Source organism: Protopterus annectens, chromosome 5.part0 (assembly GCF_019279795.1).
Source record: "Protopterus annectens isolate FY-2018-M chromosome 5.part0, PAN1.0, whole genome shotgun sequence".
NCBI lineage: Eukaryota > Metazoa > Chordata > Ceratodontiformes > Protopteridae > Protopterus > Protopterus annectens.
This window is the reverse complement of record NC_056735.1, coordinates 367,369,347-367,396,817: the sequence shown is the minus strand read 5'-3', so window position 1 is coordinate 367,396,817 and position 27,471 is coordinate 367,369,347. Positions and strand designations below refer to the sequence as shown.

Below are 27,471 nucleotides of genomic sequence, written 5' to 3'. Positions count from 1 at the left end.
CCAAACCAGTATCTGAGCTTCAGGCTTTGTCTTGTTAATGCTTTTATCTAACCTTTCTTAATGGCAGTTTCTGTATAGACTAATAAAACTTTATTTTTTTTAAATACTTGAGATGGTCTCAAAGTCCAACTTAAGTCAATGTATTCATTTTGCCAGTATATTTTTCAAAATTAGATAAGCGGGCAAGTGCACGCTTCACTGTCTGGCTGTGTATCAACAGTTGAGGTTCTGTTTGCATAGAACAGAAGACATTAAGAGTTCGACCAACTTTTCCAAAACAAAATTGGGAGTAGGGTTATCTAAGGTCACCTTATCCAGATGGCTTATTGGCTGCATCTTGTGCATAAAATGTCCTTTCCATCCAAACCCAAGGCTCATTGCACTTGAGAAGTATCTACCTCTCCATATTTCTTTAATCGTGTATCATTGAATGACATCTGCACAGCAGTTGCACGTCAACATATCTGGTCAAGTGCATCATTTGACTTTGCCATCCTCAGGAATATTCTTCCATTGAGTCACCATGGTCAGCCTGGCTGGAGAAACTGTCCACCAGTTGAGGTAGACTGAAAAGACAGAATCAGATACAAAAGCTATGTACTTACAACACTGATCTAGTGTTATTGTCTTTGTCTTAACATCCCCTAACTCCATCCTTCCAAATTTCTTTACTACTACCAGCCTACTGTTGGACCTGATGTTAATATTCTGCTGCCTTTTTGTAGAAATCAGTTTGGGAGAGGCAAACTTGGTAGGAGCTCAAACCTTTTTAGCCAAAATCTTGGTTGCCAGCCTCAGATCTAAAGACCCACAGGTTAAGAAGAATGGTTGAAGACAACACTGATACAGCATTACAGTAAATACATGCTGTTAGTTTAAATTGAAATCTAGATTGTTATATATATCTTACACAGCTGCATTTTCTTTTGACTCTGAAATCCCAGTAACATTTTGGGCTTTTAAGCTGCTTTAAACAGGTTAGCAAGATATTGGATGTTCATCGTGCATACAGCTGCAGTCATAACAGATGGGTTCTCCTGCCGTCAGGCAGGTCCTCGGTCGGCCGAATTCCAAAGTCTAGGTCCGGTGTCGGTTGTCGTCGCTTCTTCCCTGACGTCAGTGTGACAGGGGTATAAAAGAACCAGCCGACGCCATTTTCTTCAGTCTTTCTTGCCGCGCGGTGCCCGAAGCAGAAGCAGTTCGCAAGTGCCGGTCGGCCAGCTCCTGAGATTACGAAAATTTTGCAACCGAAGTCTTCTTGAAAGCTAAGTACCCCCTTGGGGAAACTTTTCTTGCCTCAGACCGATGTCAAAGTTAATAATTGTATTTCATGTGGGAAGCAAATACCGCATAAGGATTTTCATTCCCTCTGCATTCCTTGCTTAGGCCCAGACCACGACGTCTCAGCCTGTCGTTTTTGTGCTACATTCAACAGATGCACCATTAAGCGTCGGGCGGAGTTCGCCCAACATTATTTGTGCAAAAAATTTAATTACATTATGTCGCCGGATACTCCGACTCCAGTTTTGAGTAAAAGACGCAAAGATAAGGACCGACATACGAGGTCCGCGGCTTCTACCGACACCACGCCAAAGTCGACTACAGGTCGTCCGGTTCTCAGTGAGGCGCCTATGCTGCCCTTGATTACCGACGACACTTCATTGGCGGTGTGTACTGTACCCGAGGTCGCAGGCTCCTCGACCCACACCCCGACTACCGATACCAAAGCCACTCTAGACGGTGAAACTCAGAGTTTAGACAGGTCTGCCACCTCTCAAGGTGTCTTCAGGCCTTCCTCTTCTTTTTCCATCAAGGCTTTCACCAAGTCTAAAGCAGCCATGCATTCTAAGAGACAAGCTCCACAGGGCCCTTCTCCAGGCCCCATGCCTAAAAAACAGATGCTCAAAATGGCTGAGGATTTGATTACTCTTATCAGGGATTCTCAAACCCCCCCCCCCTGGACAAAAGGCCCAGAGTGGAGGAAGAATCCCCCTCCTCGGACCAGGCCTCCATTATTTCAGAGCACTCTGATGAACAGGAACATTCATACTCCCCTTTTGAAGATTCTGATGCAGAGGAGTCCATTCCCTCCCCCCCCCCCCCGAGGATTACTCTTTTGGGGAAACCTTGCATACCTTGAGGGAACACTACCACTGGGAAGGCCAAGAGTACTCAGACTCCAAGAAAAGGCTTAGGGATTTTCTCTTGCTCCCTCAGCACAGGCCTCTGGCTATACCTCCTGTCTTAGACATTCTAGATGATGTGTATTCGGAGGCCTGCCTTAACCCAGACTCTCTACCTCCAGCCCCAGTCAAGCCTGACAGGTACTACCTGACTCATACCAATTCTTATACAAAAGCCATGCGGCTGACCCAGAAACTATCTCACAGGGCCCCAAGGGAATTAAGGCCTCCACTGCTAAAAATCCATTACCTTCAGAGAGAGATTCCAGAGCTTTAGAAAGGTGGGGAAAAAAGGTATACACCTCGGCCACCTTAACCATGAGGGCATTAAGCTGCCAGTTCCATATGTTAAAGTACCAACAGTTTCTGTTATCACAGCTGAGAAGCAAAATGTCACAACCTGAACAACCAGACTTGAAGGAGTTGCAGGATTTGATGCATAGTGCAGAACAAGTGGGTAAACATACCTTGCAATGTGGTTTTGATGCTCTAGAGGCCTCTTGTAGAGCTGCTGTTACAGGATCAGTCATAGGTAGACATGCCTGGCTCAAGGAGCAAACCTTACCAGATCATGTCAAAGCTAAATTACTAGATGCCCCTCTACAAAAAGATGTATTATTTGGTGTTAAAGCTGAGGAGGTATTAAAGAAAATGGAGGAAAAGGCTAAATCAATGCAAACAGGGAAAGATTTCCTACAGGTACAACCTCCACGTTTCAGTAGAAATTGGCCTTCCAAAAATTGGTCCTTTCCAGCCACGGACAGACCCCAAAGAGGTAGATACAGGCGCCCGAGGGGCAGAGAGGGCAATCTCAAGGATCGTTTAGAGGCAGACAATGGCAAGCTCCTACACAAAGAGGTGGTGAGGATAGTTCACAGCCATTCAGAAAGCAAACCCAATGACTTTCCCCTTTGCATGCCAAGCAAGGCTCAAATGGCAGCACCTTTAGGCGGAAAACTGGCATTATTTTTGAAAAATTGGCATATTGTCACAAAAGACAAATGGATCCTGGACATTATAAACAGAGGCTACAGATTCCATTTTTCACACCCTTCCAAAAATGAGAGACATGCCAAACCTGCCACACAATCAAAAGGCAGAGGCACAAAGATAAATTTCAGATCTCATGGACATGAAAGCTATTCAAGAGGTACCTGCACAAGAACAAGGTCAAGGTTTTTATTCCAGACTATTCCTGGAACCAAGGAAGGGAAAAGATTGGAGACCTATTTTGGACCTATCCAATTCAAGATGCTCACATTACAGCACCTTCTTCCCATGCTGGGCAAGGAGTCTTGGCTGGTAACATTGGACCTCAAGGAGGCATACCTGCATGTCCCAATCAGACACGATTGCAGAAGATACCTCAGATTTCTTGCAGGTTCAACCCATTATCAATTCTCTGCATTGCCCTTTGGCTTATCTACTGCACCCAGAGTACACCCTGTGTATTATAAAACCTTCTGCCTTATACTAAGGAATCAGTGTTACCAGTACTTTGCATTGATATTAAGTGTGCTTATACAGTAGCCTCTATGCTTAAGTAGGGTAATTGCTGTGATTCTAAACAAACTGTTTCCTTCCCTTATTCCATTACAGGCAGCCCCTCTCTCTAACTAATTCTCCACGTGGCTTCCAAGACCCACAACGCTACTACCTGAACTCCAACCTGGTGCGAACGCACAGAACAGTCCATTTACTTTAAAACTTAAGTTATCCACTTAAAGTGTTACAGGGTAAAGATTATTTCATTAACAACTCTGTACTAGCCAGGAATAGCGACCCGCTGGCAGAAACTCGACAGTACCTTTATACGAACTGATAGTTCAAACTGTATTCACATAAAATTATATCAGTTTTGCAGACTACATCAAAAGCTAAAAAGTAGAGTATAAGCTGTACTTCCAGAAAATTATATCATTCTCACTGACTATAGCAAACGCTAAAGGAACAGACTAGACACTCACTGTAATTTGGCTTTAAGACCCTGCGAACTCCTGGCGGTGTATTCCCCGCTCCGCTTCGCCCTCGCTTTGCTCCGCTCCCCACCCTGCCCCCATATCCCACCCGCCCCCACTACCTCTACATTTATAGGGCTAGCCAGCCCCTCCCACCTTCCCCCTAGCAACCAGGTCCGCCCCTCAAATTATTAATACTCCTCCCTCATTCTGGGCCTTCCTTCAATACTACGTTAAATCTACAATCCCTCCCCCCTCTAGCCTCTTCTCCTTCTTACACCATGGTCAAAATTACATATACCATTACCCCTCTTACAATAATACTCCTTCTTATTGCTCATTTCTTAACTTATGAAAACCAAACTCTGCTAGGCATCCCCTTCCCCAAGGGTCACACTAGCACCCATCCAAATCTTTCCTCTAATCTTACCTCATTTCTCCCCTATCCTGACAAAACATTATCCCCTAAAATAGTGCATCTCATCCTCCGTTATCCTAAGATAACGAATACTAAAGCTAATCTTAAAATCCTAAACAAACTACTAAGATTCTTAGATCACCTGAAAAAATGCATCATCATAGATGGCGACATCCACCCCAATCCAGGTCCACCCGCAGTCTTAGACTCGAACCCCCCTAAAATAGCCCGAAGTTCTTCAGATTCCCTTCTCATACTTCATCTTAATATCAGAAGTATAAACAACAAGGTTCATAACCTACAGGCTGTTAGCCACTCATTCTCCAGACATTGTGTGTCGATCTGAAACATGGCTAAAACCTTCCACTAAGGATGAAGAGATTCTTTCACCTGGGTACAATATTCTCAGGACTGATCGGATAAATAAAAAGGGCGGGGGTATAGCTGTTATGTTCAGGAATACTTTGAACATTATAAGGAATCCACTACAACCTCCTAAAGTCTCTTAATATAGAACTTATTGCCCTTAAGATATGCCTAAACACCCAGAAATGCATTAACCTTATAGGAATTTATATCCCACCAGGGAAGAACACAGAAAACTTGGAGCAAACCCTCTGCTGGTTATCCACCAATTACCCTCAAGAAACCATAGTACTCGGAGACGTCAATATAGACTGGTCTCACTGCTCCGCCCACATAACTCCACATCCTATTAACTTACATGGTTTCTCCCAAAATCTTCTATCCCCAACTAGAATTGGCAATACCCAACAAAAAGAGAGCACCATTCATTGGATTCTTACCAATAAGGATCCACATAATTATACCACTGGGACCCTCCCCAACGACCTCAGTGACCACCTTATTACCTATATCATTAAACATAAATGCCCAACTACTAACCCCCCCCTTATACAGACTAGTCAGAAACAAAAAGAAATTTGACCCACAACTATTCCATGCAGAACTCCAGTCCTGTAACTGGTCTATCCTAAAAAACCTACCCCTCCAGGAGAGCGTTTCCTACTTTAATGACATGTTCCTTAACATACTTGACTCTCATGCCCCAAAACGACAAATTAGATCCAAGGAACGGATAGCTCCCTGGCCAACTAGTCAAACTAAAACCAAAATTAAACTCCACGACCAGGCCTGGGATAAATGGAGAGCTACTAAAACCCCCCTAGATCGCATCAAATTTCAACAGCTTAGAAACACCACTAAATCAGCCATTATCCAGGACAAAAAACAGTACTTCTGCCACCTTCAGAATAAGCACCAGAATAACCCAAAGAAGTTCTGGGCAGGATTTAATAACCTTCTCCATCCAGGTAAATCTACTACCCCCACCCCTGAGAAACTCATTGGGAAAGACCCAGAAGACATAGCCAACACCTTTAACTCTTTTTTTACTGAGAACATCCAGTCCTTAGCTAGTCAGCTAACGACTTCCTCCACTCCCTCCACCCATACGAATAACTCTTCTCCCCCTCCTTTAACCTAGAACCAGTTTCTACTGCCTATATTTGTACCCTCCTAAAAAAACTTAAACCAACCACCATAGCAGCGGATCACCTCCCAGCGGAATACTTGCAAATCGCTTCCGACGCAATCGCCTATCCCATATCAATCCTGATCAACAGGACTATAACTGAAGCCACCATTCCCTCTATTTGGAAGGTTTCATACATTATCCCTCTTCATAAAGGAGGTACCTCCACTGAAACTTCCAACTACAGACCAATAGCAATATTGTCTCCTCTAGCTAAAATTATGGAAAGATGTGTTCACAAACAACTCCTACACTACCTAACCCTTAATAATCTCTTGTCTAACTCCCAGCACGGCTTTCGCCCTCACCACAGTACAACCACTGCCCTACTCTCCTTCATTGACTCCATCAATAATAACCGTAATAACAAACTAATATCCTCCGCCCTCTTTCTTGATCTATCGAAAGCCTTCGATATGGTTAATCACCAGCTTCTACTCTCCACCCTGGAAAGACTACATCTTGACAACCTAGCCCTAAGCTGGTTCAAGGCGTATCTCTCTGGTAGGCTACAAGCTGTCCAGTGGCAAAACAGGCTATCTGACCTGCTCCCAAACACCATTGGTGTTCCTCAGGGCTCGATACTTGGTCCCCTTCTTTTTTCCATCTTCATAAATGATCTCCACTCTGTCATCCCTAAAGCCACCTGCATTCAATATGCAGATGACTCCACTCTGATCTGTTCGGACGTTTCTCTCTCGAAACTACAAACTACTCAGCACTGTTTTACTATAGTTGAAAAATGGTTCTCCGAGTTGAAACTCATACTCAATCCATCAAAAACCAAACTGCTTCTATTTTTCCCCTCCGTATCCACACCCCTAGAAAAAGAACTTCCTATTCCAAATAATATCTCCTTCCATGTTGAATCCATCAATGGCACCATCATTGACCCTGTCTCTAGCACCAAACTATTAGGTGTCACCATTGACTACAAGCTCAAATTTGACTTTCACATTAGCCAAACCATTAAAACTGTTAACAAGAAACTCGGGTCCCTGTACAGAATAAAGAACTTTCTAACCCCTAATACCAAACTTACTATTGCTCGCACCCATCTCCTCTCCACCCTCTTGTATGCCTCCCCAGTACTCTCTTTTCTCAAAAAGCGAGAACTCAATATGCTTACTGTTGCCTATAATCACATTGCCAGATTTATAACAGGGGCACCTTATTGGACTCACCACTGCCTTAACCTTAAGAAAATTGGCTGGTTGGAATTGCCCAATCTTCTCAAACTCAACCAACTCACTGAAGCTTTTAAAATAATCAACCACCCAGATAGAACTCCGTCACTGAGCAGTATACTGACCCCCTATACCAACCTTAACTGCCTTCGATCGTCAAGCTGTGTTCAAATACTCACCATTAAATCAAAGAATATGGGTGGCGATGCTCTCTTCGCTAACTCCATTGGAAAGCCTTGGAATTCCCTTCCAAACCACCTAAGAAATATGACCTCACTTAATCAATTCAAAAATAATCTCAAAGAATATCTTAAGTCACAATGGCTATGCCCCTGTTCTGAACCAGACTAACTTGTTGACCCCTCTCCACCTTAGACTCCACCCCTTTTCAGAGTTTATTACCTTTAACTCTTGCCTTCACTATGTTACCATTTAAACCTTGTTTCAGACCATGTGAATGTCCTATAATCAGCATGTATAGCCTTTTGTATTGTTTTTTCTTTCATCCTATGTTAATCCTACCTCTTATGCGTTTAAATGTACTATGTCATGTCATTATGTTGGAGCTTTTCTCCCCGGGCCTCTACTGAAAAAGGACATGTATCCAGCTAGACTAGCCCGGTCAACAAATGTAAAATAAATAAAATAAATAAAATTTTCGCGAAATGCCTGGCATCAATAATTGCCTACTGCTGACTCCAAGGGATACAAATACACCCATATTTGGACGACTGCCTGATCCAAGCAGACAGCAAGCACATACATCTGAAACATCTGGCTTTTGTAATAATGTTGTTGAATTCTCTAGGATATACAGTCAACAAAAAGAAATCAAGGCTAATACCCTCTCAAAAAATAATTTTCCTGGGTGCCAACTTGGACACAAACACCCAGATGGCCTACCTCACGCCAGAGAAACAGGGGCAACTAACTCAATACTTCAGAAAACTAGCAAATTTCACCAGGCTGACTGCAAGGAAAATCCTGCAGGCTCTGGGATTCATGGCATCTTGCATCCTACTAATCCCATGTACAAAGCTGCATATGAGGAAACTTCAGTGGTACCTGAAAAACCTATGGTCTCAACACACCCACAGTTTGGAAACAATAATACCACTGATTCCATGTCTTCAAAAGGAATTTCTGCGGTGGGCTCAAGCATTCCAAAGAAACACAGGTCTCCCATTCTGCAAGCCTCAAACAAATCAAGTCATCACAACAGACGCCTCGGACTACGCCTGGGGGGCGCACATGACAGATCGGTGCATTCAGGGCAAATGGTCCCAAAAAGAAAAGCACCTACACATCAATCAAAAGTAAATGCTAGCAGTAATAAATGCTATTATAGCTTTCAAAGACCTTCTGCATCCAGGTCAACTATTGATAAGGACAGACAACACCACAGTAATGTGGTACATAAACAAACAGGGAGGAACCCATTCATACCCCCTATGCAGGCTGGCCATGTCACTTTGGAACATGGCTCTGGAATTACAAATTGAACTTCAAGCACAGTACTTGCCAGGCAAGGAAAACGCGCTGGCAGACAACCTAAGCAGAAATGACAGATCCACACGAATGGAAGTTGCATCCTCAAGTTTTTACAGAGATAATTCAAGCATGGGGAAGGACAGACATAGATCTCTTTGCCTCCCACAAAAATCACCAATTGACAAAATTCTGCTCAAGGACTTTTCATCCACATGCCTGGGGAGTGGACGCTCTCTCTTTCAGTTGGACAACAATGACAGTTTATGCCTTTCCACCTCTTCCTCTGCTGCCCAAAGTTCTATTAAAAACCAGAGCAGACAGACCAAAGATGATTCTCATTGCTTCAGACTGGCCAAGACAGCACTGGTACCCACTCCTGAGGAGCCTGACGCATTCCCCACCATGGACCCTACCTCTAATGCCTCTTCTTCTGACTCAGCACAGCTTCAAAACTCTTCACAGTCGGCTGAAAACACTCATTTTGGCCGCATGGAAGATTCCTTAACTTCACAACAGACCCTACTCTCCAAGGAGGTGCGGGATGTCATTTTGGAGGCCAGAAGGCCGTCTACTAGAAAAGCTTACTTCGCAAAATGGAAACGGTTTTGTTCCTGGAATGAGAAAAAGGGCCAGAATCCTTGAATACTGAATTTACCTCAAATATTACAGTATCTAGCTGAGCTGCTAAGCAGTGGACTTTCATTCTCCTCCATCAAAATCCATGCCTCAGCCATTTCTGCAGAATACAACACTGATCCTCCTTTATTCTCTCGCCCCCACTTAAGACAGTTCCTCAGAGGGGCTAAGAATATAAAACCCCCAAGGAAACAACCAATACCTGCTTGGGACCTCAATTTCATTCTAGAAAAGCTGACCTTGCCTCCTTTTGAGCCAGCTGCCTCAACAGATTTGCAATATTTGTCCTGGAAAACAGCCTTCCTTCTGGCTATCACCTCAGCTCGCAGGGTATCGGAACTACATGCCCTCATGGCTGTGCAGCCTTTCATCATTTTCCATCAGGACAGAGTTTCCTTACGAACCAATCCGTCCTTTATGCCAAAGGTGGTATCCAGGGTAGCTTTGAATCAGGCTATCCACTTACCTACCTTTTACCCTAATCTTCAAAACAAAGGGGAGAGACTACTACATTTCTTGGACATCCACAGACAGCTGCGTTATTATTTGGACAGAACAAAACCTTTCAGAAAATCAGAACAACTCTGTGTCCTATGCTATAGGAGCTCAAGGGAAGCCAATTTCCAAACAGACAATCTCAAAATGGATAGCCCACTGTATACGCTTTTGTTACTCTTTTCATGGTAAAACTGTGCCTGCAGGCATCAGATCTCACTCCACAAGGGCCACAGATACCTCTGCAGCTTTCCTCAGAGGAGTTCCTACCAAAGATATTTTGGAAGCAGCCACTTGGAGTTCTGTGCATACCTTCTCCAAGCACTACCACCTACCATTATACTCCAAAACTAGAGCAGGCTTTGCCACTGCAGTCTTGCAGGGCATCCTGGCTCCTCCTAGTTCCACCTAGTGCCTACCACCCCTTTTTTAGCTTTGGGATTCCACCCATCAGTTATGACTGCAGCTGTATGCACGATGAACATAGTACAGTTTTGTACCTACCATAAATGTAGATGTTTGAGTGCTAATACAGCTGCAGTCCAGGTTTCCCTCCCTCCCCTCTTGGGACAGGCCTATTGGCTAACACCTCCTCATACAACCTGACTGGGGTATTCATTTATGGTGTATTTGCTTGCAACTACTGTTTTTTGATTATATTGCATTGCATTATTACATAAATTTATGTATTGCCTTCCTTCTGGGGGCACCTAACATCTGGGGCAAGAAAAACTGAAGAAAATGGCGTTTGCTGGTTCTTTTATACCCCTGTCGCACTGACATCAGGGAAGTAGTGACGACAACTGACGCCGGACCTAGACTTTGGAATTCGGCCGACCGAGGAGGGAGAACCCATCTGTTATGACTGCAGCTGTATTAGCACTCTGACATCTACATTTATGGTAGGTACAAAACTGTACTTTTTCCATGCATGTTTTTAGCACATGTATGATGTCCATTGTTTGGTTGATGGTATTTCCTTTTGGCAGGGGACATACTGTAATGGATAGTTCCCAGTGGCACCCTGTAAATGTCTGTAGACTTTTTATCTTTTGTAAAGACTCGATTTCTCTTAAGTATCTGAATTCAAATCCACTTGAAAAAAATTGTGTGGCATGTGAAAAATTAGTTTGATGGGCAAAACTATTGACATTACAGTTTTTGGAGGTTGTTTCCAAGAGTTATGAAAACTGTTTTTGTATTTGTATTAATAGCTATGAAGAGGCTTACATGTGAATTGCCACATTAAGATAAAATTGCCACCAGCCCTTTTTTGAGTAGCACAAGCAGTGCCTGATGAGGTGAAAGGTTTTTTTTTTTATGAAACAAATGTACTGTGTAACAGGAGTATTAACTTGCTGATGTAAAATTTAGATTTTTAAGTTTTACAATTCACTTAATGTGATTAGTTATGCATGTTTCGATCTGTGTTGTTTAGAGATTGTTGTGACAAGTTTAAGTAGATGTTTGCCTGCAAATGATTAGAATTGCATTACAAGGGTGCAGGAGGTAGCAGCTGTTGTGCCTGACGAGCTGTAGTCTATTTCTTGTATGTGCTGAAGTAAACCTAGCTCAGCTGTTCACTGTCATTGAGCCACAGTTTTCCAATGGAAGCTTTTTGACATATTTTCAAAGTTGCCCTGCATGTCTCAAAAGAATCAGCTTGTTTTGAGTTATCCAAGGCTGTGGGTCTCAGTAGGCATATACTTTATATGTAAGAATTATTTTCTTTTGTTCATATTTCCATGGTTGCCAAAAGCATTGTTGGTTAGAAAGTAGGTGTATAAAGTGTTAGAAAATTAACTTCAAAATGAGTGAACAGAGTAGTATTTGTACAGTGTAATCATATGCTGTTCTTTTCAAAGGATGGTAGCAAGTATGGACGTCGCAAGCAGTATCCAATTTCCTTGGTTTTGGCACCAACCAGAGAGCTGGCTGTTCAGATTTACGAAGAGGCCAGAAAGGTAGTGTATGCTTGAACATTGAAGTTGTGCAACATTTAGGAAGCTAAGCCCTGCAGTCAACTTTTTTTGTTTTGCTCTTCAGTTTGCTTACAGATCTAGAGTTCGTCCTTGTGTAGTTTATGGAGGTGCAGACATTGGTCAGCAAATAAGAGATTTAGAGCGTGGCTGTCATCTACTTGTAGCAACTCCTGGACGTCTGGTTGACATGATGGAGAGAGGAAAGATTGGCTTGGACTACTGCAAGTATGTTTCATGTGTGTGTGTGTATATATATATATAATATATATATATATATGTGTGTGTGTGTGTGTGTGTATATATATATATATTTTTATATATATATATATATATATATATATATATGTGTGTGTGTGTGCGCATTTATTTTTGTTTTGTCTGTATTTGGATTTTTTTACTGTTTGCCTTAAGATTGACGGTGAGAACTCTCCTTAATGGTTCCCGTTGATTGGATTTGTCTTTGCCAGCCAGCAGTTTCATGTCTTTCCCAGAAGTCTCCTGGGTTTTTTTTTTTTTTTTTTTTTTTTTTGCTCCACTTGGTTAAGGTTTCGACCCTTGCTCAGTAAGTTTCTGTTTATTTTTGGTGCCTAAAGGTTCTGAGAGCTAAAAAAAAATGATGGATATTAACTCTGTGTTTGTGAGCGGGTACCTCTTGATCTCCAGAGCGGAATAGGAAGAGGTTTGATGTTTGCATGACTGAAACTGTATTATAATTGCCTGGGGCTCTACCCCCCCCCCTTGGGGGGGGGTAGGTTTTTGTGGTTATGGTCCTTTACCTGTCAGTCTTTCCAAGGTTTTGAGTCCTTTTTTGGGAGGAGTAAGGATACTTTAATCCCATCCAGTCTTCCCTTTTCTTTTAACTTGAGGCTTTGGAAATATGCATTGCTTGCTCATCCTGTTCTGTTGGCACTCCCTTTGACTGCCTGATTGACTTGAACCAGTATCTACGCAGCTTGATTTAGAAGAACTGTCTCGAGTTCACAGATTGGGAGTGTTGTGGGCTGAAACTACTCTCTCAGCCTGGTGGAACTTTGCTATCCTTGATGGAATCTATATACATGAGCCTGTGCTTGGTTCTAAAGCCTAGACTGAGATAAGGCTTTTGTTAAAGCTCTTGGTGGAAACTACTCAGGGTGTAGGATTTCACCCTTGAAAGTTTTGTTTATGTACACCAAGTTAGGTGCATCATAACCAAGCTGCCATAAAACATGTTTGTCTTTTCGGCTTTTCCTGGTTAGGGGTCGCCACAGCTGAACTCTAGTCCGCTAATGATTAGCAGTCAATTTTTTTTTTTTTTATGGTGCCGAGTTGCCAGCCTGACGCCCAACCTTGAGCGAAGGCACGCCCATTCACGCATGTCTTTCGGAGGCCACTCGACCGCAGGGAGGACATGCAGACTCCACACAGAAGGCATTCCAGACGAGAATTGAACAGGAGAACTTCTTGCTGTGAGGCAATAACGCAGCCATAAAGCATGAAGTCTTGAAATCCTAACAGTGACCCCCACCTGCAAGTATTGGATGTATAACACAAGGCAGTAACTATTTTGCTTATACCTTCTTTCCACCTCACATTCAGTACTCCCTTGTCCCCTGTGTAAAACAAATACTATGCCGACAACTCTAACAAACCAGGAACAAAAAATGCACTCTTTTTCAGTGATCTACGCAATCGTATAACAGACTGGTATCTGCACAAAAACAAGCTACTGAAAAGCGGTGTCGTGATAGTCCAGTGAAAGCCAAGAGTGCAGCAAAACTATACAGATGTTCTTCGTGTTTCACTGTTGCAGTCATCACATTTGAGTTATTCCTGCCAGGGTAGCCCTCAGTCGGCCCGAATACCAGAGGCTTAGTATTTCTGCGTCGGTTGCTGTCGCTCCAGGACTGATGTCAGTGGTATAAAGTCAGGCGGCCGATGCCATTACATCAATCTTTCTTGCTGAGGAGCCTGAAGCAGAAGAAGTTTGCACGAGTGCCGGTCGGTGGCTACCTGAGTTTTTCGTTTCTGAATTTAAGTTGAAGTCTTCTAAAGCTAAGCACCCCATCGGGGATCCTTTTTTCTTTCTCTAACCGATGTCAGAAAAAGTTAACATTTGTCTTGCCTGTGGAAAGCAAATACCACACCAAGACTTTCATTCTTACTGTGACCTGTTTTAGGCCCAGACCACGATGTCCCCAGCTGTCGCTTTTGTGCAATGCCATAACTATACATCGCCGGGCCCTTATTGTACCTAGATATTTTCGCTCTGTCCTCTAATTCCAGTATGGCTTCCATAAGCCATCCGACATCAGATCTTCCAAAAAAAGTTAGGATAAAGAGAGAGGCAGACGGCACAGGTCCAAAACTGCCGCCGATGCTTCATTTAAGTTAGTAGTCAGTTCTCTGGTCCTCGGTGAAACACTTTCGCATCCCCTGATGCCTGCTTCTGTGGATTCGCAGACCACTACTGACACCCTTTCGGTGTCTGGTGTGCCACAAGACTCGTCGACTAAGGATCCTGCGGATGTGTCTACCTTGGATGGGTCCAGAGCCGCTGAGCAGGCACTGACTTCTGAGGAAATACTTCGCAGTACTGATACTCGACACAGACCGACTTCTTTTGCATCTTCAGTTCTTTCGAAAACTACCGTGTTTCTAAGGCCCAGGGTACGAACCACACCCAAAAAACCCGACGACCCAACCTCAGGCACCTGCTTCCTTGCCTCAATCTCAAATGCTTAAAATGGCAGAAGACCTTATAATGCTCATCAGGGGAAGCCAGGCTACCCTTTACAAAAGAAAGAGACTTGTCCCCGGTAGTTTTTATCTGAACAGGAGTCCGGTGATTAATGCATCTGAATATGAAGATATGCAACCCCTCTCTGCTTATGAGGATTCTTATGCATAGGAATCCATCCCTTCAGCCTCTTCACCCGAGGACTTTTCCTTTGGGGAAACCCAACACACTTTAAGGGTGCATTTCCAATGGGAATATCAGGGCTATCCTCAGTCAAAAAAGAGACTCTGGGAATTCTTAGATCTTCCATAGCACCGACCTCTGGCCATCCCTCCTGTCCTAGATACGGATGATGTTTTTATGGAATCCAGTCTGACCCCTGACACCCTCCCTCCTGCTCCCAGGAAACCTGACAGGTGCTATAGAGTCCCGGACTCTCTCAAATTTCTTTTCAAAAATCCTACTGTTGACCCCGAGGTCATTTCTCAAAGACCTGAAGAAGTCAAAGCAACTTCAGCTAAAAATCCCACCCCCTCAGATAGGGATTCCCGAGCTTTAGACAGGTGAGGTAAGAAAGTATGCACACCTGCTACTCTTGCTATTAGAGCATTAACTTGTCAGCTCCATATGCAGAAATATCAGCAACACACCATGGAACTCCTCAAACAAAAATGTCTTCTTTCTCTGCTTGTGCAGAAAACAGAGTTACAAGAGTTAATGCATCCTGCAAGTCAAGTAACTAAACACACTACAATGGGGTTTTGACACCCTAGAAGCATGTTGTAGGGCAGCAGTCACTGGTTCTGTCCTTAGAAGGCATGCTCGGCTTAAGGAACAGCCCTTGCCAGACCATGTCCGATCCAAATTATTGGACACACCCTTGCACATAGACAACTTATTTGACACCAAGGTAGAAGAGGTCTTAAAGATGGGAGAAAAAGCTAAAGCTATGCAGACAGACGTCTTACAGGTCCAGCCACCAAGGTTCAGTAGGCATTGCCCCTCCAAGCATTGGTCCTTTCCTGCCCCCTCCAAGTCAGTTCAGCCCAGACCCAGGGGAAGCAGGCCCCCCAGACAACAGCCCCAGGGAATGCAGAGATCTAAGCAATGTAGTTCCTCCTCTTCAAAACCAGGCAGTGCAAATCCACCCTCTTATGGTAAGAACTTACACTTTCACCCCTCCCTCTGCCCACCTGCTCTTGCCCCTAGGAGGAAAACCCTCCTTCCATGGAAATAACTGGGGCCCCATTGCCAACTACTGCTGGGTCCTCAACATAGTGTCCCAGGGGTGCAGATTTTATTTCCATAGTCTGCCAACCCCAAAAGGGTTCCCAGATCTCCCCTCCCACCCCCCAAACCAGTGGGTAGAGGCGAAAACGCAAGTCCTTTCCCTGCTCTTTATGAGGGGAATAGAGCATGTTCCTGCAGAACAGATTGGCCAAGGATGTTTGTGTTTCACTGTTGCAGTCATCACATTTGGGTTATTGGCTTGCAGTAGCCCTCAGTCGGCCTGATTAACAAAGTCTTGGGTCCTGTGTCGGTTGCTGTCTCTTCTTCCGTGACGTCAGGGGTATAAAACATGCAGCCGACGCCATTACATCAGTCTTTCTTGCTGTGCGGTGCCCTAAGCAGAAGCAGTTCGCAAGTGCCGGTTGGCAGACTCCTGAAATTTTCGTTTTCGAGTTTCTGAACCGAAGTCTTCAACTTATAGCTAAGTACCTCGTTGGGGAAACTTTGTCTTGCTCTTAACTGATGTCAGTAAAAGTAAATAATTGCATAACTTGTGGAAAGCAAATACCTCCTAAAGATTTTTATTCGTACTGTATTTCTAGCCTAGGCTCTTACCACGACCTACCTCGCTGTTGGTTTTGTGCCTTATTTAAACCACAAACTGTCAGTCGTCAGTATATTTACACTTCTAAATATTTTGGTGCTCAGTTCAATTATCTTGATATTTTTCAGTCAGCCCATCCGACTACCGGCATTCCGAAAAAATGCAAAGATAGACAGAGACAGGCCGCCTAGGACCAAAGCTGTCGACAATTCCCCTAAGCCTGTCGCCAGTTCGCTGGCACTCAGTGAGGCGCTTTTGCAGCCCCTGATACCCGCTACTTCTGATTGGCAGGCCTCTACTGAGACCCTTTCGGAGTCCGTTATGCTTCGAGATGCATCACCTGTAGAACCTGCAGATGTCTCTACCTTGGATGGGTCTGGAGCCGCTGTGCAGGCACCGGCTTCTGAGGGTGTATTCAGGCCTACTGACTTGCGTATTAAACCAGCGCCATCTTCTTCAATGCCTAAATCTCAAACAGTGCCTAGAAAACTGACGCCCAGACCACTTGGTCAGGCCTCTATGCCTATAAAACAAATAAGAATGGCAGAAGACCTCATTACTTTAACCAGTGGAAGCCAGCCTTCCCCCTCTGAGACCTAGGACTGAGTTTTTTTGATACTTTTGACCAGGATTCTGAATTTTCTGTTTCCTCTGATGACCGGGATTTACCCTTATCTACGTATGAGGATTCTGATGCAGAGGACTGTATTTCCTCTGCTTCCCCCCCAGAGGATTTCTCTTTTGGTGAAACCTTGCATACTCTCAGGGAACATTTTCCTTGGGAAAGTCAGGATTTCTCTTATTCTAAAAAGAGGCTTAGGGATTTCTTACTCCTGCCCCAGCACAGGCCTTTAGCCATATCTCCTGTACTAGACATTGTTGTTGATGCATTTGCAGAATCTAGCTTGGCCCCTGACTCTTTACCTCCTGCTCCCAGAAAACCTGATAGATATTACATGGTCCCTGACTCTCACAAGTTCCTTTTTAAAAATCCTACTGCGGATCCTGAGACCATTTCACAGGGCCCCAAGGGCATTAAAGCCACTGCTGCCAAAAATCATACCCCCTCTGATAGAGACTCCAGGGTGCTGGATAGATGGGATAAGAAGGTATACACTTCTGCAACTTTGGCCATTAGGGCCTTAAACTGCTAGTTTCATACGTTAAAGTACCAGCAGTATATTATTGGATTGCTTAAACAGAAAATGATATTGATTCCTGATTGTGCTTATAAGAATTTACAGGATTTATTGCATTCAGCTGAACAAGTTGGAAAACATACTTTGCAGTGTGGTTTTGAGACTCTAGAGACATCTTGCAGGGCTGCTGTAACTGGGTCTGTACTTAGAAGTCATGTTTGACTTGCGGAGCAATCCCTGCCAGATCATGTTAAAGAAAAATTACTGGCTGCTTCCCTAAACCAGGACCGCCTGTTTGGCAGCAAGGCAGAAGAAGTTCTTAAAAAGATGGAAGAAAACGGAAAATCTATGCAAACTGTTTAAGATTTTTTTACAAGTACGACCTCCAAGATTTAGTAGACATTGGCCTTCTAAGAATTGGTCCTTTCCTGCCTCTTCCAGACCTCAGTCCAAACCCAGGTCTAGCAGAGCTCCCAGGCTGCAGTCCCAGGGTACGCACAGGACTAAGCAGTGGGGGGCCTCCACTTCCAAATCAGGGAGTAATAAAACTCCCCCCTATGGTAAACTGTCTCAATGACTTCCTTTTAAAACTTCCAAACACTTATGAACTTGGCTGCCCCTTTGGGGGGAAAGATTGCTCTTCATGCAAAGAACTGGGAACTCCTTACCCAGGACAAATGAGATGTTATTCATGTTTCACTGTTGCAGTCATTACATTTGGGTAGTCTGCTGGCAAGTTGCCCTCAGTCGGCCTGAATATCAAAGTCTAGGATCCTGCGTCGGTTGCTGTCTCCTCTTCCATGACGTCAGCTCGTTAGGGGTATAAAACAAGCAGCCGACGCCATTTTCTTCAGCCTTTCTTGCCGCGCGGTGTCCGAAGCAGAAGCAGTTCGCAAGTGCCGGTCGGCCAACTCCTGAAATTTTTGTATACGAGTTTCAGAACCAAAGTCTTCAATTAAAGCCAAGTACCCCATTGGGGAAACATTTTCTTGCTCCTTACTGATGTCAGTAGAAGTTATTAATTGCATTATTTGTGGGAAGCAAATACCTCATAAGGATTTTCATTTGTACTGTATTTCTTGCCTAGGCCCAGATCATAACGTGCCTTGCTGTCAGTTTTGTGCTAGATTTAATCCACGCACTGTTAAGCGTCTGTATATCTTTGCTTCAAAATATTTTGGAAACAGATTTAATTACCCTGAAATGTCGTCTGATAGCAATCCGACTACTGGAGTTCACAAAAAAACGCAAAGAAAAGGACAGAGACAGACCGTCATGGTCCAAAACAGACTACAAAGCTTCTCCTAAGCCAGTCGCTGGTACTCGGTGAGGCACTTTCACAGCCCCTGATAGCAGTTACTTTTGAGTCACAGGCCTCTACCGAGACCCATGTGGAGTCTGGCATGCCGCAAGATTCTGAGTATTGTACTCGAGGATGTCTCTCCCTCGGATGAGTCCGGAGGAGCTGAGCAGGCACCGGTTTCTGAGGGTGTATTCTGGCCTCAACATTTCTATATAAAACCAACACCAGCTTCAAAAACAAAGACAAAAGCGACTTCTAAGGCTAAAAAACTGACGCATGAGCCACGTGCTCAGGCCTCTATGCCTAAAAAACAGATGATCAGAATGGCTGAGGACTTAATTACCTTGATCATGGGTTCCCAACCCACCCCCCTGCTAAGAGGCCTAGGTAAGACACTGGTTATGAATCTTCAGATCAGGTTTCTATTTCTTCGGATTCCTCTTCTGATCAGGAATTTTCTATACCACCCTATACGGTTTCAGATGCAGAGGAATCCATCCCATTTGCATCTCTTCCTGAAGATAATTCTTTTGGAGAAACCTTGCATACTTTAAGGGAACATTTTCATTGGGAGAGTCAGGATTTCTCAGAATCAAAAAAGAAGCTTAGGGATTTCCTTCTTCCTCAGCATAGGCCTTTGGCTATACCTCCTGTATTAGACATGGTTGATGATGTGTTTTCGGTATCAAGCATGGTTCCAGATTCCCTACCTCCGGCTCCTAGTAAGTCAAACAGATATTACAGGGTTCCTGACTCCCACAAATTTTTATTCAGAAATTCTGCTGCTGATCCTGAAACTATCTGACAGGGTCCCAAAGTTGTAAAGGCCTCAACAGCTAAGAGTCCTACCCCCTCTGATAGAGATTCCAGGGCACTGGATAGATTGGGAAAGAAGGTTTATACGTCTGCAACCTTGGCAATTAGGGCCTTAAACTGCCAGTTTCGTATGCTTAAATATCAACAGCATGTTATGGGATTTTTGAAAATTATGATGATTTCTGTTTGTGTGGAAAATAAAGAATTACAGGAATTATTGCATGCAGCAGAACAGGTTGGAAAGCATACTTTGCAATGTGGTTTTGATTCCTTGGAGGCCACTTGCAGGGCCGCAGTTTCTTGATCTGTGATTAGAAGGCATGCCTGGCTCAAGGAGCAAAATCTGCCTGATCATGTTAAAGCTAAATTGTTAGATGCACCTTTACAGCGTGATACTCGGGTAATAAGGCAGATGAGGTTTTAAAGAAAATGTAAGAAATCTTTTACAGTTTGCATAAATTTAGCTTTGTCTTCCAAGTGCAGCCACCTAGATTCAGTAGGCACTGGCCTACTAAAAATTGGTCCTTTCTGTGTCCAACAGAGCCTCTCAAGGCAAATCCAGGCGCTCAAAAGGCTCTAGATACCAAACCCAGGGTTCTTACAGGTCAAAGCGATGGGGTGCCTCTACCTCCAAATCTGGAGGAAACAAAGCACAACCCTACAGTAAGCAGTCTCAATGACTTCCCTCTACCATCACCAAGCACTTATCTTTTGGCAGCCCCCTTGGGGGGAAAATTAGCACTTCATGCTCAAAATTGGCAGTTAATTACCCAGGACAAGTGGGTATTAAACATAGTATCCCAGGGGTACAGATTGCATTTCCATACTTTGCCATTCCCAAATGGTTGGCCAGATCTGCCACAAAATCAGTGGACAGAGGCTCAGAAACAAGCTGTGTCCCTCATGGATATGGGGGCTATTCAACCAGTACCAGAACAGGAAAAAGGACAAGGTTTTTATTCAAGACTGTTCCTGGTACCCAGAAAAGACCATGCCTGGCATCCAATACTGGACATCGATTTTGAACAAGTTCTCGGACATTCCAAAATTCAAAATGCTGACTTTACAGCAGCTACTGCCCATGCTGGGCAAGAACGCTTGGTTAGTGACTCTAGACTTGAGGCATACCTGCATATCCCAATAAGGGAATCATGCAGAAGATACCTCCGCTTCAAGGCAGGTTTTATGCATTACCAATTCTCTGCTCTGCCCTTTGGCTTATCTACTACGCCCAGGGTCTTTACAAAGTGCCTGGCACCAGTAATTGCATTTTGCAGACAAAGAAGCATACAAATCTATCCTTGGACGACTGTCTCATTCAAGCAGAAAACAAGGACATTTTTCTTCAACATCTGGCATTTGTAAAAAGGCTTCTAACATGCCTAGGGTACACAATAAATGAAAAGAAATCACAGCTGGTACCCTCTCAAAAAATTACATTCCTGGATGCAAGCATGAATACAACTGCCCAGATGGCTTACCTTACGCCAGACAAACAAAGGCAACTGACTATATACTTCAAACAGATGACAACAAAAACCCAGTTATCTGCAAGACAAATTCTGCAGACTTTGGGGTTCATGGCATCCTGCATTCTACTAATTCCATATATTCAAGACTGTATATGAGGAAACTTCAATGGTGTCTAAAAAGTTTATGGAGTCAACATTCAGTCTGGAAACAATGATTCCTCTCATTCCCTGCCTACAACAGGAGTTTCTTTGGTGGGCAGAGACATGTCACCAAAACAAGGGACGGTCTTTCTCTCTACCCTCTCCCACCCATACCCTAACTACAGATGCATCAGATTATGCTTTGGGAGCCCACCTGGTGGGGAGATGTATTCAGGGCATATGGAACCCAAAACATATGCATCAACCAGAAAGAGATGCTAGCTGTTCAGAATGCCTTGACGGCCTTCAAGTACTTACTTCATCCAGGACAACTACTGATAAAGACCGACAACACCACGGTTATCTCGTACATAAGCAGGGGGGTACACCTTCCTACCCCCTTTGCAGACTAGCCATGGCATTGGGGGTACAGCCTTGACTTACCAAGTACATCTTCAAACTCAATTCCTGCCAGGAAAATAAAATACTCTGGCAGATGACCTAAGTAGAAATCTTATGGATCCTCATGAGTGGAAACTGAATCCACAAGTCTTCAGCATGGTAACACAGAAATGGGGGAGCCGAGGCATATATCTATTTGTCTCTCCCCAAAATTATCAACTGGACAAATTCTGCACAAGGACTTACCACAGACAAGCATGGAAAGTGGATGCCCTGTCCTTCAGTTGGAAAAACCTATCGGTCTACGCCTTTCCTCCTCTGCCTCTTCTCCCCAAGATCTTACTAAAGGTCAGACAGGAAAAACAAAAAATGATCCTAATTGCTCCGGACTGGCCTCGTCAGCATTGGTACCCAATTCTAAGGAATATGGCTCAACTTCCTCCTTGGTACTTGCCTCAAATACCTCATCTACTGTCTCTGCAGATCAATCAAATTCTGCACACTCTGCTCCAAGCTCTGAACCTGGCAGCATGGCTGATCATGTAATTATTCAAACACCACATCTCAGTAAATCTGTGATGAATGTCATTTTGGAAGCCAGAAGGCCTAGTAGTAGAAAATCTTATGCTGATAAATGGAAGAGATTCTGTGCTTTGAACCAAGCACAAGGAATGGACACAGCAAAACCAAATATTCCTCAGATTTTACAATACTTGACTGAGATGCTTGACAAGGGCCTATCTTTTTCTTCAATACAAATCCATGCCTCTGCCATCTCTGCTCATTACAACACGGAGCCTCCCATCTTTTCTCATCCTCTGCTAAAACAGCATCTTAGAGGGGCCAAAAATTTAAGGCCTCCCAGAAGATCACCAACTCCTGCATGGGACCTCAATTTTCTGCTGGCAAATCTCACCCTGCCTCCTTTTGAATCGGCAGCTACAGCGGATATAAAGTTTTTATCTTGGAAAACAGCTTTCCATTTGGCAATCACTTCAGCAAGAAGGGTTTCAGAACTACAGGCCCTCCTGGCTGTGGAGCGTTTTATTACATTTTACCCAGACAGGGTGTCCCTCAGGACCAACCCTTCCTTTATGCCTAAGATGGTATTCAGAATGGCTCTTCCAAACTGTTCACCTGCCAACATTTTACCCAAATCCGCAGAACAAGGGGGAGCGGATTCTGCATTCATTGGACGTACAGACAGCTAAGATTCTACTTAAACAGGACCAAATCTCTAAGAAATCTGAGCAACTACTGGTGGCATTTGCTGCAGGATCAGAGGGGAAGGCTATATCAAAGCAGACTATTTCTAAGTGGATAAGTCACTGCATTCATTTCTGCTACTTGCATCATGGTAAACTGGTGCTCAAGGGAATCTGGTCACATTCCACCAGGGCTGCCTCTACCTCAGCAGCCTTTTTTAGAGGAGTTCCAACCAAAGACATTCTAGAAGCTGCTGCTTGGAGCTCTATTCATACTTTTACAAAGCATCGTTTGCCTCTCTTCTCTAAGTCCAGGGCAGGCTTTGCCACTGCAGTTCTGCAGGGCCTTATAGCCGCTCCTAATGCTATTTAGTTCCATCCTCCCATCCATAGCTTTGGGGTTCTACCCAAATGTAATGACTGCAACAGTGAAACGCGAAGAACATAGTACAGTTGTGTACACTTGCCATAAATGTAGATGATGATCTTCGTGTTTCACTGTTGCAGTCATTACACTTGGGTTGTCCTGCTGGCAGGCTACCCTCAGTCGGCCTGAATTCCAAAGTCTAGGTCCGGCGTCGGTTGCTGTCGCCTCTTCCTTGACGTCAGTGCGCCAGGGGTATAAAAGATGCAGCCGGCACCATTTTCTTCAGTCTTTCTTGCCGTACGGTGCCTGAAGCAGAAGCAGTTTGCAAGTGCCAGTCGGCCAACTCCTGAGATTTTCGTGTTCGAATTTCAGATCTGAAGTCTTCATTAAAAGCTAAGTACCCCATTGGGGAATACTTTTTTCTTGCTCCAGACCGATGTCAGAAAAAGTTAATAATTGTATTTCTTGTGGGAAGCAAATACCTCATAAAGATTTTCATTCTTACTGTATTCCTTGCCTAGGCCCTGACCACGACTTTGCTTGTCGGTTTTGTGCTAGATTTAACCAGCGCACTATAAAGCGCCGGTACGATTTTGCTTTTCACTACTTTGGTAGAAGATTTTTAATTACACGATGCCGTCGGATAACCAACCGACTACTGCAATTCACAAGTAACGCAAAGAAAAAGAAAAGGACAGGCATCCAAGGTCTAAAACCGACGAGGCTTCTACTAAGCCAGTCGCCGGCTCTCAGTGAGGTGCTTTCGCAGCCCCTGACGCCCGCTACTTTGGACCCGCAGGCCGCTATAGACTCCCACGTGGAGTCGCCTAGGACGCTGGAAGCTCAAGGTATTGGTCCTTCGGAAACTATTCCCTCAGATGGGTCCGGAGCCTCTGAGCAGGCATCGGCTTCTGAAGGTGTCTTCAGACTTACTCAATTGTATATTAAAGCGACTCCAGCTACAAAGGCAAAGACTAAAGCATCTTTAAAGACAAAGAAACAAGTACAACAGCCTCATGGTCAGGCCTCCATGTCCAAAAAAACAGATGCTCAAAATGGCCGAAGACGTAATTACTTTGATCAGGAGTTCCCATCCCCCTCCTGATAAGAGGCCTAGATAAGAGACAGAATATGAATCTTTAGATCAGGTTTCCATTTCTTCAGATTCCTCTTCTGATCAGGAATACTCTCTTCCTCCTATGAGGATTCTGTTCCTGAAGAATCTATCCCTTCAGCCTCTCCTCCTGAGGATTACTCTTTTGGGGAAACCTTGCATACCATGAGGGAACATTTCCACTGGGAGAGCCAAGATTATTCTGAATCTAAGAAAAGACTCTGGGACTTCCTTTTACTCCCACAACAAAGGCCCCTAGCTATTCCGCGTGTGTTAGACATTGTAGATGATGTATTTTCAGAGTCCAGTCTGACTCCTGACTCCTTACCCTCCAGCTCCTATTAAGCCGGACAGGTACTACAGGTTGCCTGACTCTCATAAATTCCTTTTCAAGAACCCGGCTGCTGACTCGGAAACTATTTCTCAGGGTCCCAAAGGGGTTAAGGCATCCACTGCAAAAAACCCTACCCCCTCCGACAGGGATTCTAGGGCATTAGACAGATGAGGAAAGAAGATTTACACCTCTGTTACCTTGGCTTTTAAGGGCTTTAAATTGTCAATTTCATATGCTCAAATATCAACAGTATATTATGTCACTGCTTAAACAGGAAATGTTGATAAATTATTTTTTTCTTTTTCAAAACAGGTTTATTGTTTTAACATATAAGAGAAATATCATAATTTTATACAAGTAATTAAAAATAGGTATTATTATAATATTCAACAAAACAACTAAAGTATTTACAAAGACATCCACTACAATCAGATCAATTAAACTAAAATACCATGTTATTGAAATTAAAATTTTTTTAACAAATTTTGTAAATTATCCCATACAATAAAATAAGATGTTTTTCTATTTGTTCTAGTCCTAATTGTGTTTATTTCCATATGGCACACTATATTCATAACATTTTTAAATTCATTGAACGAAGGAGGTGTATCTGAAATCCAATTTCTAGTTATTATTTTCCTAGCCACTGCTAGAATAGACCATAACAAGGGAAGCTTATCCTTTTTAACACTTTGAGGTACAGGTGTGTTGAATAATATAAGAGATTTAGAAATAATGAAATTATCTGTAAAAAGAGCCTGCAAAAATTCATTAATTGACTTCCAGTATTCTTTCAATTTTATACAGTCATAAAACATATGAGCCCAGTCAGCATTAATTTCTACATTACATCTCTTACATAGATTATCTTTATTATTTATTTTATTCATCATCAAAGGTGTATAAAAAGATCTATGTAAAAATTTCCATGTATAAAGTCTCCAGACAATGGAAGACGTAGTTCTATAAGCAGATTCCAATATATATTTATCGTGTTGATTTGGTGGGTCCCCATTAATAGAAGTGAAATAATTCCAGTATGAATCTACACTGTAAAATGTTTCTTGTCTGATAACTTTATGTATGTATGAAAGTTTACCTTTATCAGAAACTTTATGTTGTAAATTTAATATCAAGTAATCAATCAGTGTTGGAATAGATTCTTTAACAGTTATAGACATTAAATCTATTTTATTAATGAGATGTTGTCTAAAGGTCTGAACCTCTAACCAGCAAGTTTCTCTTAGATCAAATTCTTGTTTTAAGAAATCTAGATTTTTAACTTTATTATCAGATATCAACTGATACCAGTACTTTAGATCATTATCTATAGCTAAATGAGTTCCTTCAGAAGTAGATGACAAAAGCATACCCTGAGTATACATTATAGGAAATACAATAAAATTCCATTCCCTATACTTAGGGTGCATGAATATAAAGTTACGATAACTAATAAAAATATTTAATGGGTAACCAACCATATGTTTAGGTGTAATAGGTGAAGTACAAAATTCCTTTAGTAACCATAACATGGAGTTATTTACAATCATATTTTTATGTGTTGAGGAGATTTTCATGAAGTGTATACTAATTATCTCCCAATAATCTTTCCATTTTGTGACATATGACTGATCTATTAATAAAGTAATAACTTTTACAATAGAAGAGATAGTATATAAATTAAAGTCTGGAAAAGAAATACCCCCTTGAGACCAGCTATTAGTATGTTTCTTTAATGCAATCCTAGGTCTATTAGGTGCCCATAAGAAATTTAACATTAGTGTGTTCAGTTTATTGATAATTATTTTTGTAGGTGGGAGTATTATTGATTGTATTAAGTATAAAATCTTGGGGAATATTATCATTTTAATAATTGTAAGTCTCTCCTCCATAGTAAAAAACATATTATTCCAGGTATTAAAAAGATTTTGTATATTAAGAAAACAGGTATTATAATTATTATATATAATAGATTTAATATCTTTAGATAGTATTATACCTAAATAAGTTATCTGACCTGAATTGGGTACATATTTAGTAAAATCACTAATGAGAATATTTTTTCGTGTATATATAGGTAGTATTTTAGTTTTTCTTCATTGAATATTAAACCAGAAATACTTTTAAAATTCATCATGTTATCAAATAGAGACTGTATAGAAGAATTAGATCCTGCTGATGTAATTAGAACATCATCTGCAAAAAGTTGAATTTTGGATGTTGTATTTTCATCTATTTCAAAACCCTCTATGTCAGTACTGTTTCTGATCAAATTAGCCCAAGGCTCCATTACTAAAGTGAATAATAGTGGAGAAAGTGGACATCCTTGTTTTGTACCTTTAAGAATGGATATTTTTTGTGAAACATATGTTCCTACCTTAATATAAGCCAACGTTCCTTTGTATAAATGTTCAATTAGATTTACAAATGCATCCGAGAAGTTTGTGCACTTCATTAAGGTAAACAGATAGTCCCAACTTACTGAATCAAATGCTGAACTTATATCAAGACTAATAAGTGTTAAATCTTTCTTTTTCCTATTTGCAAAATCTATTAATGTTAAAGTTCTTCTTATATTATCAAAAGTATTTCTATTTACAATGAAGCCTGTCTGATCTATATCTATAATGCCGGGAATGACTGTCTTCAATCTATCAGCAAAGATATTCATAAACATTTTATAATCAACATTAAGTAATGAGATGGGCCGATATGAAGAA

At 42.6% G+C, this 27,471-nt stretch overlaps 1 protein-coding gene across 2 annotated transcripts in view; it reads left to right on the top strand.

Annotated features, from left to right (window-relative positions):
- DDX3X (DEAD-box helicase 3 X-linked) overlaps window positions 1-27,471 on the top strand; it is a 1,864,809-nt gene that overhangs the window by 1,069,048 nt on the left and 768,290 nt on the right. For both annotated transcript variants that reach the window (XM_044072327.1, XM_044072326.1), the window contains exons 10-11: window positions 11,789-11,887; window positions 11,970-12,130. In XM_044072327.1, coding sequence (XP_043928262.1) covers window positions 11,789-11,887; window positions 11,970-12,130 — 260 coding nt within the window. The remainder of the gene's footprint in view (window positions 1-11,788; window positions 11,888-11,969; window positions 12,131-27,471) is intronic.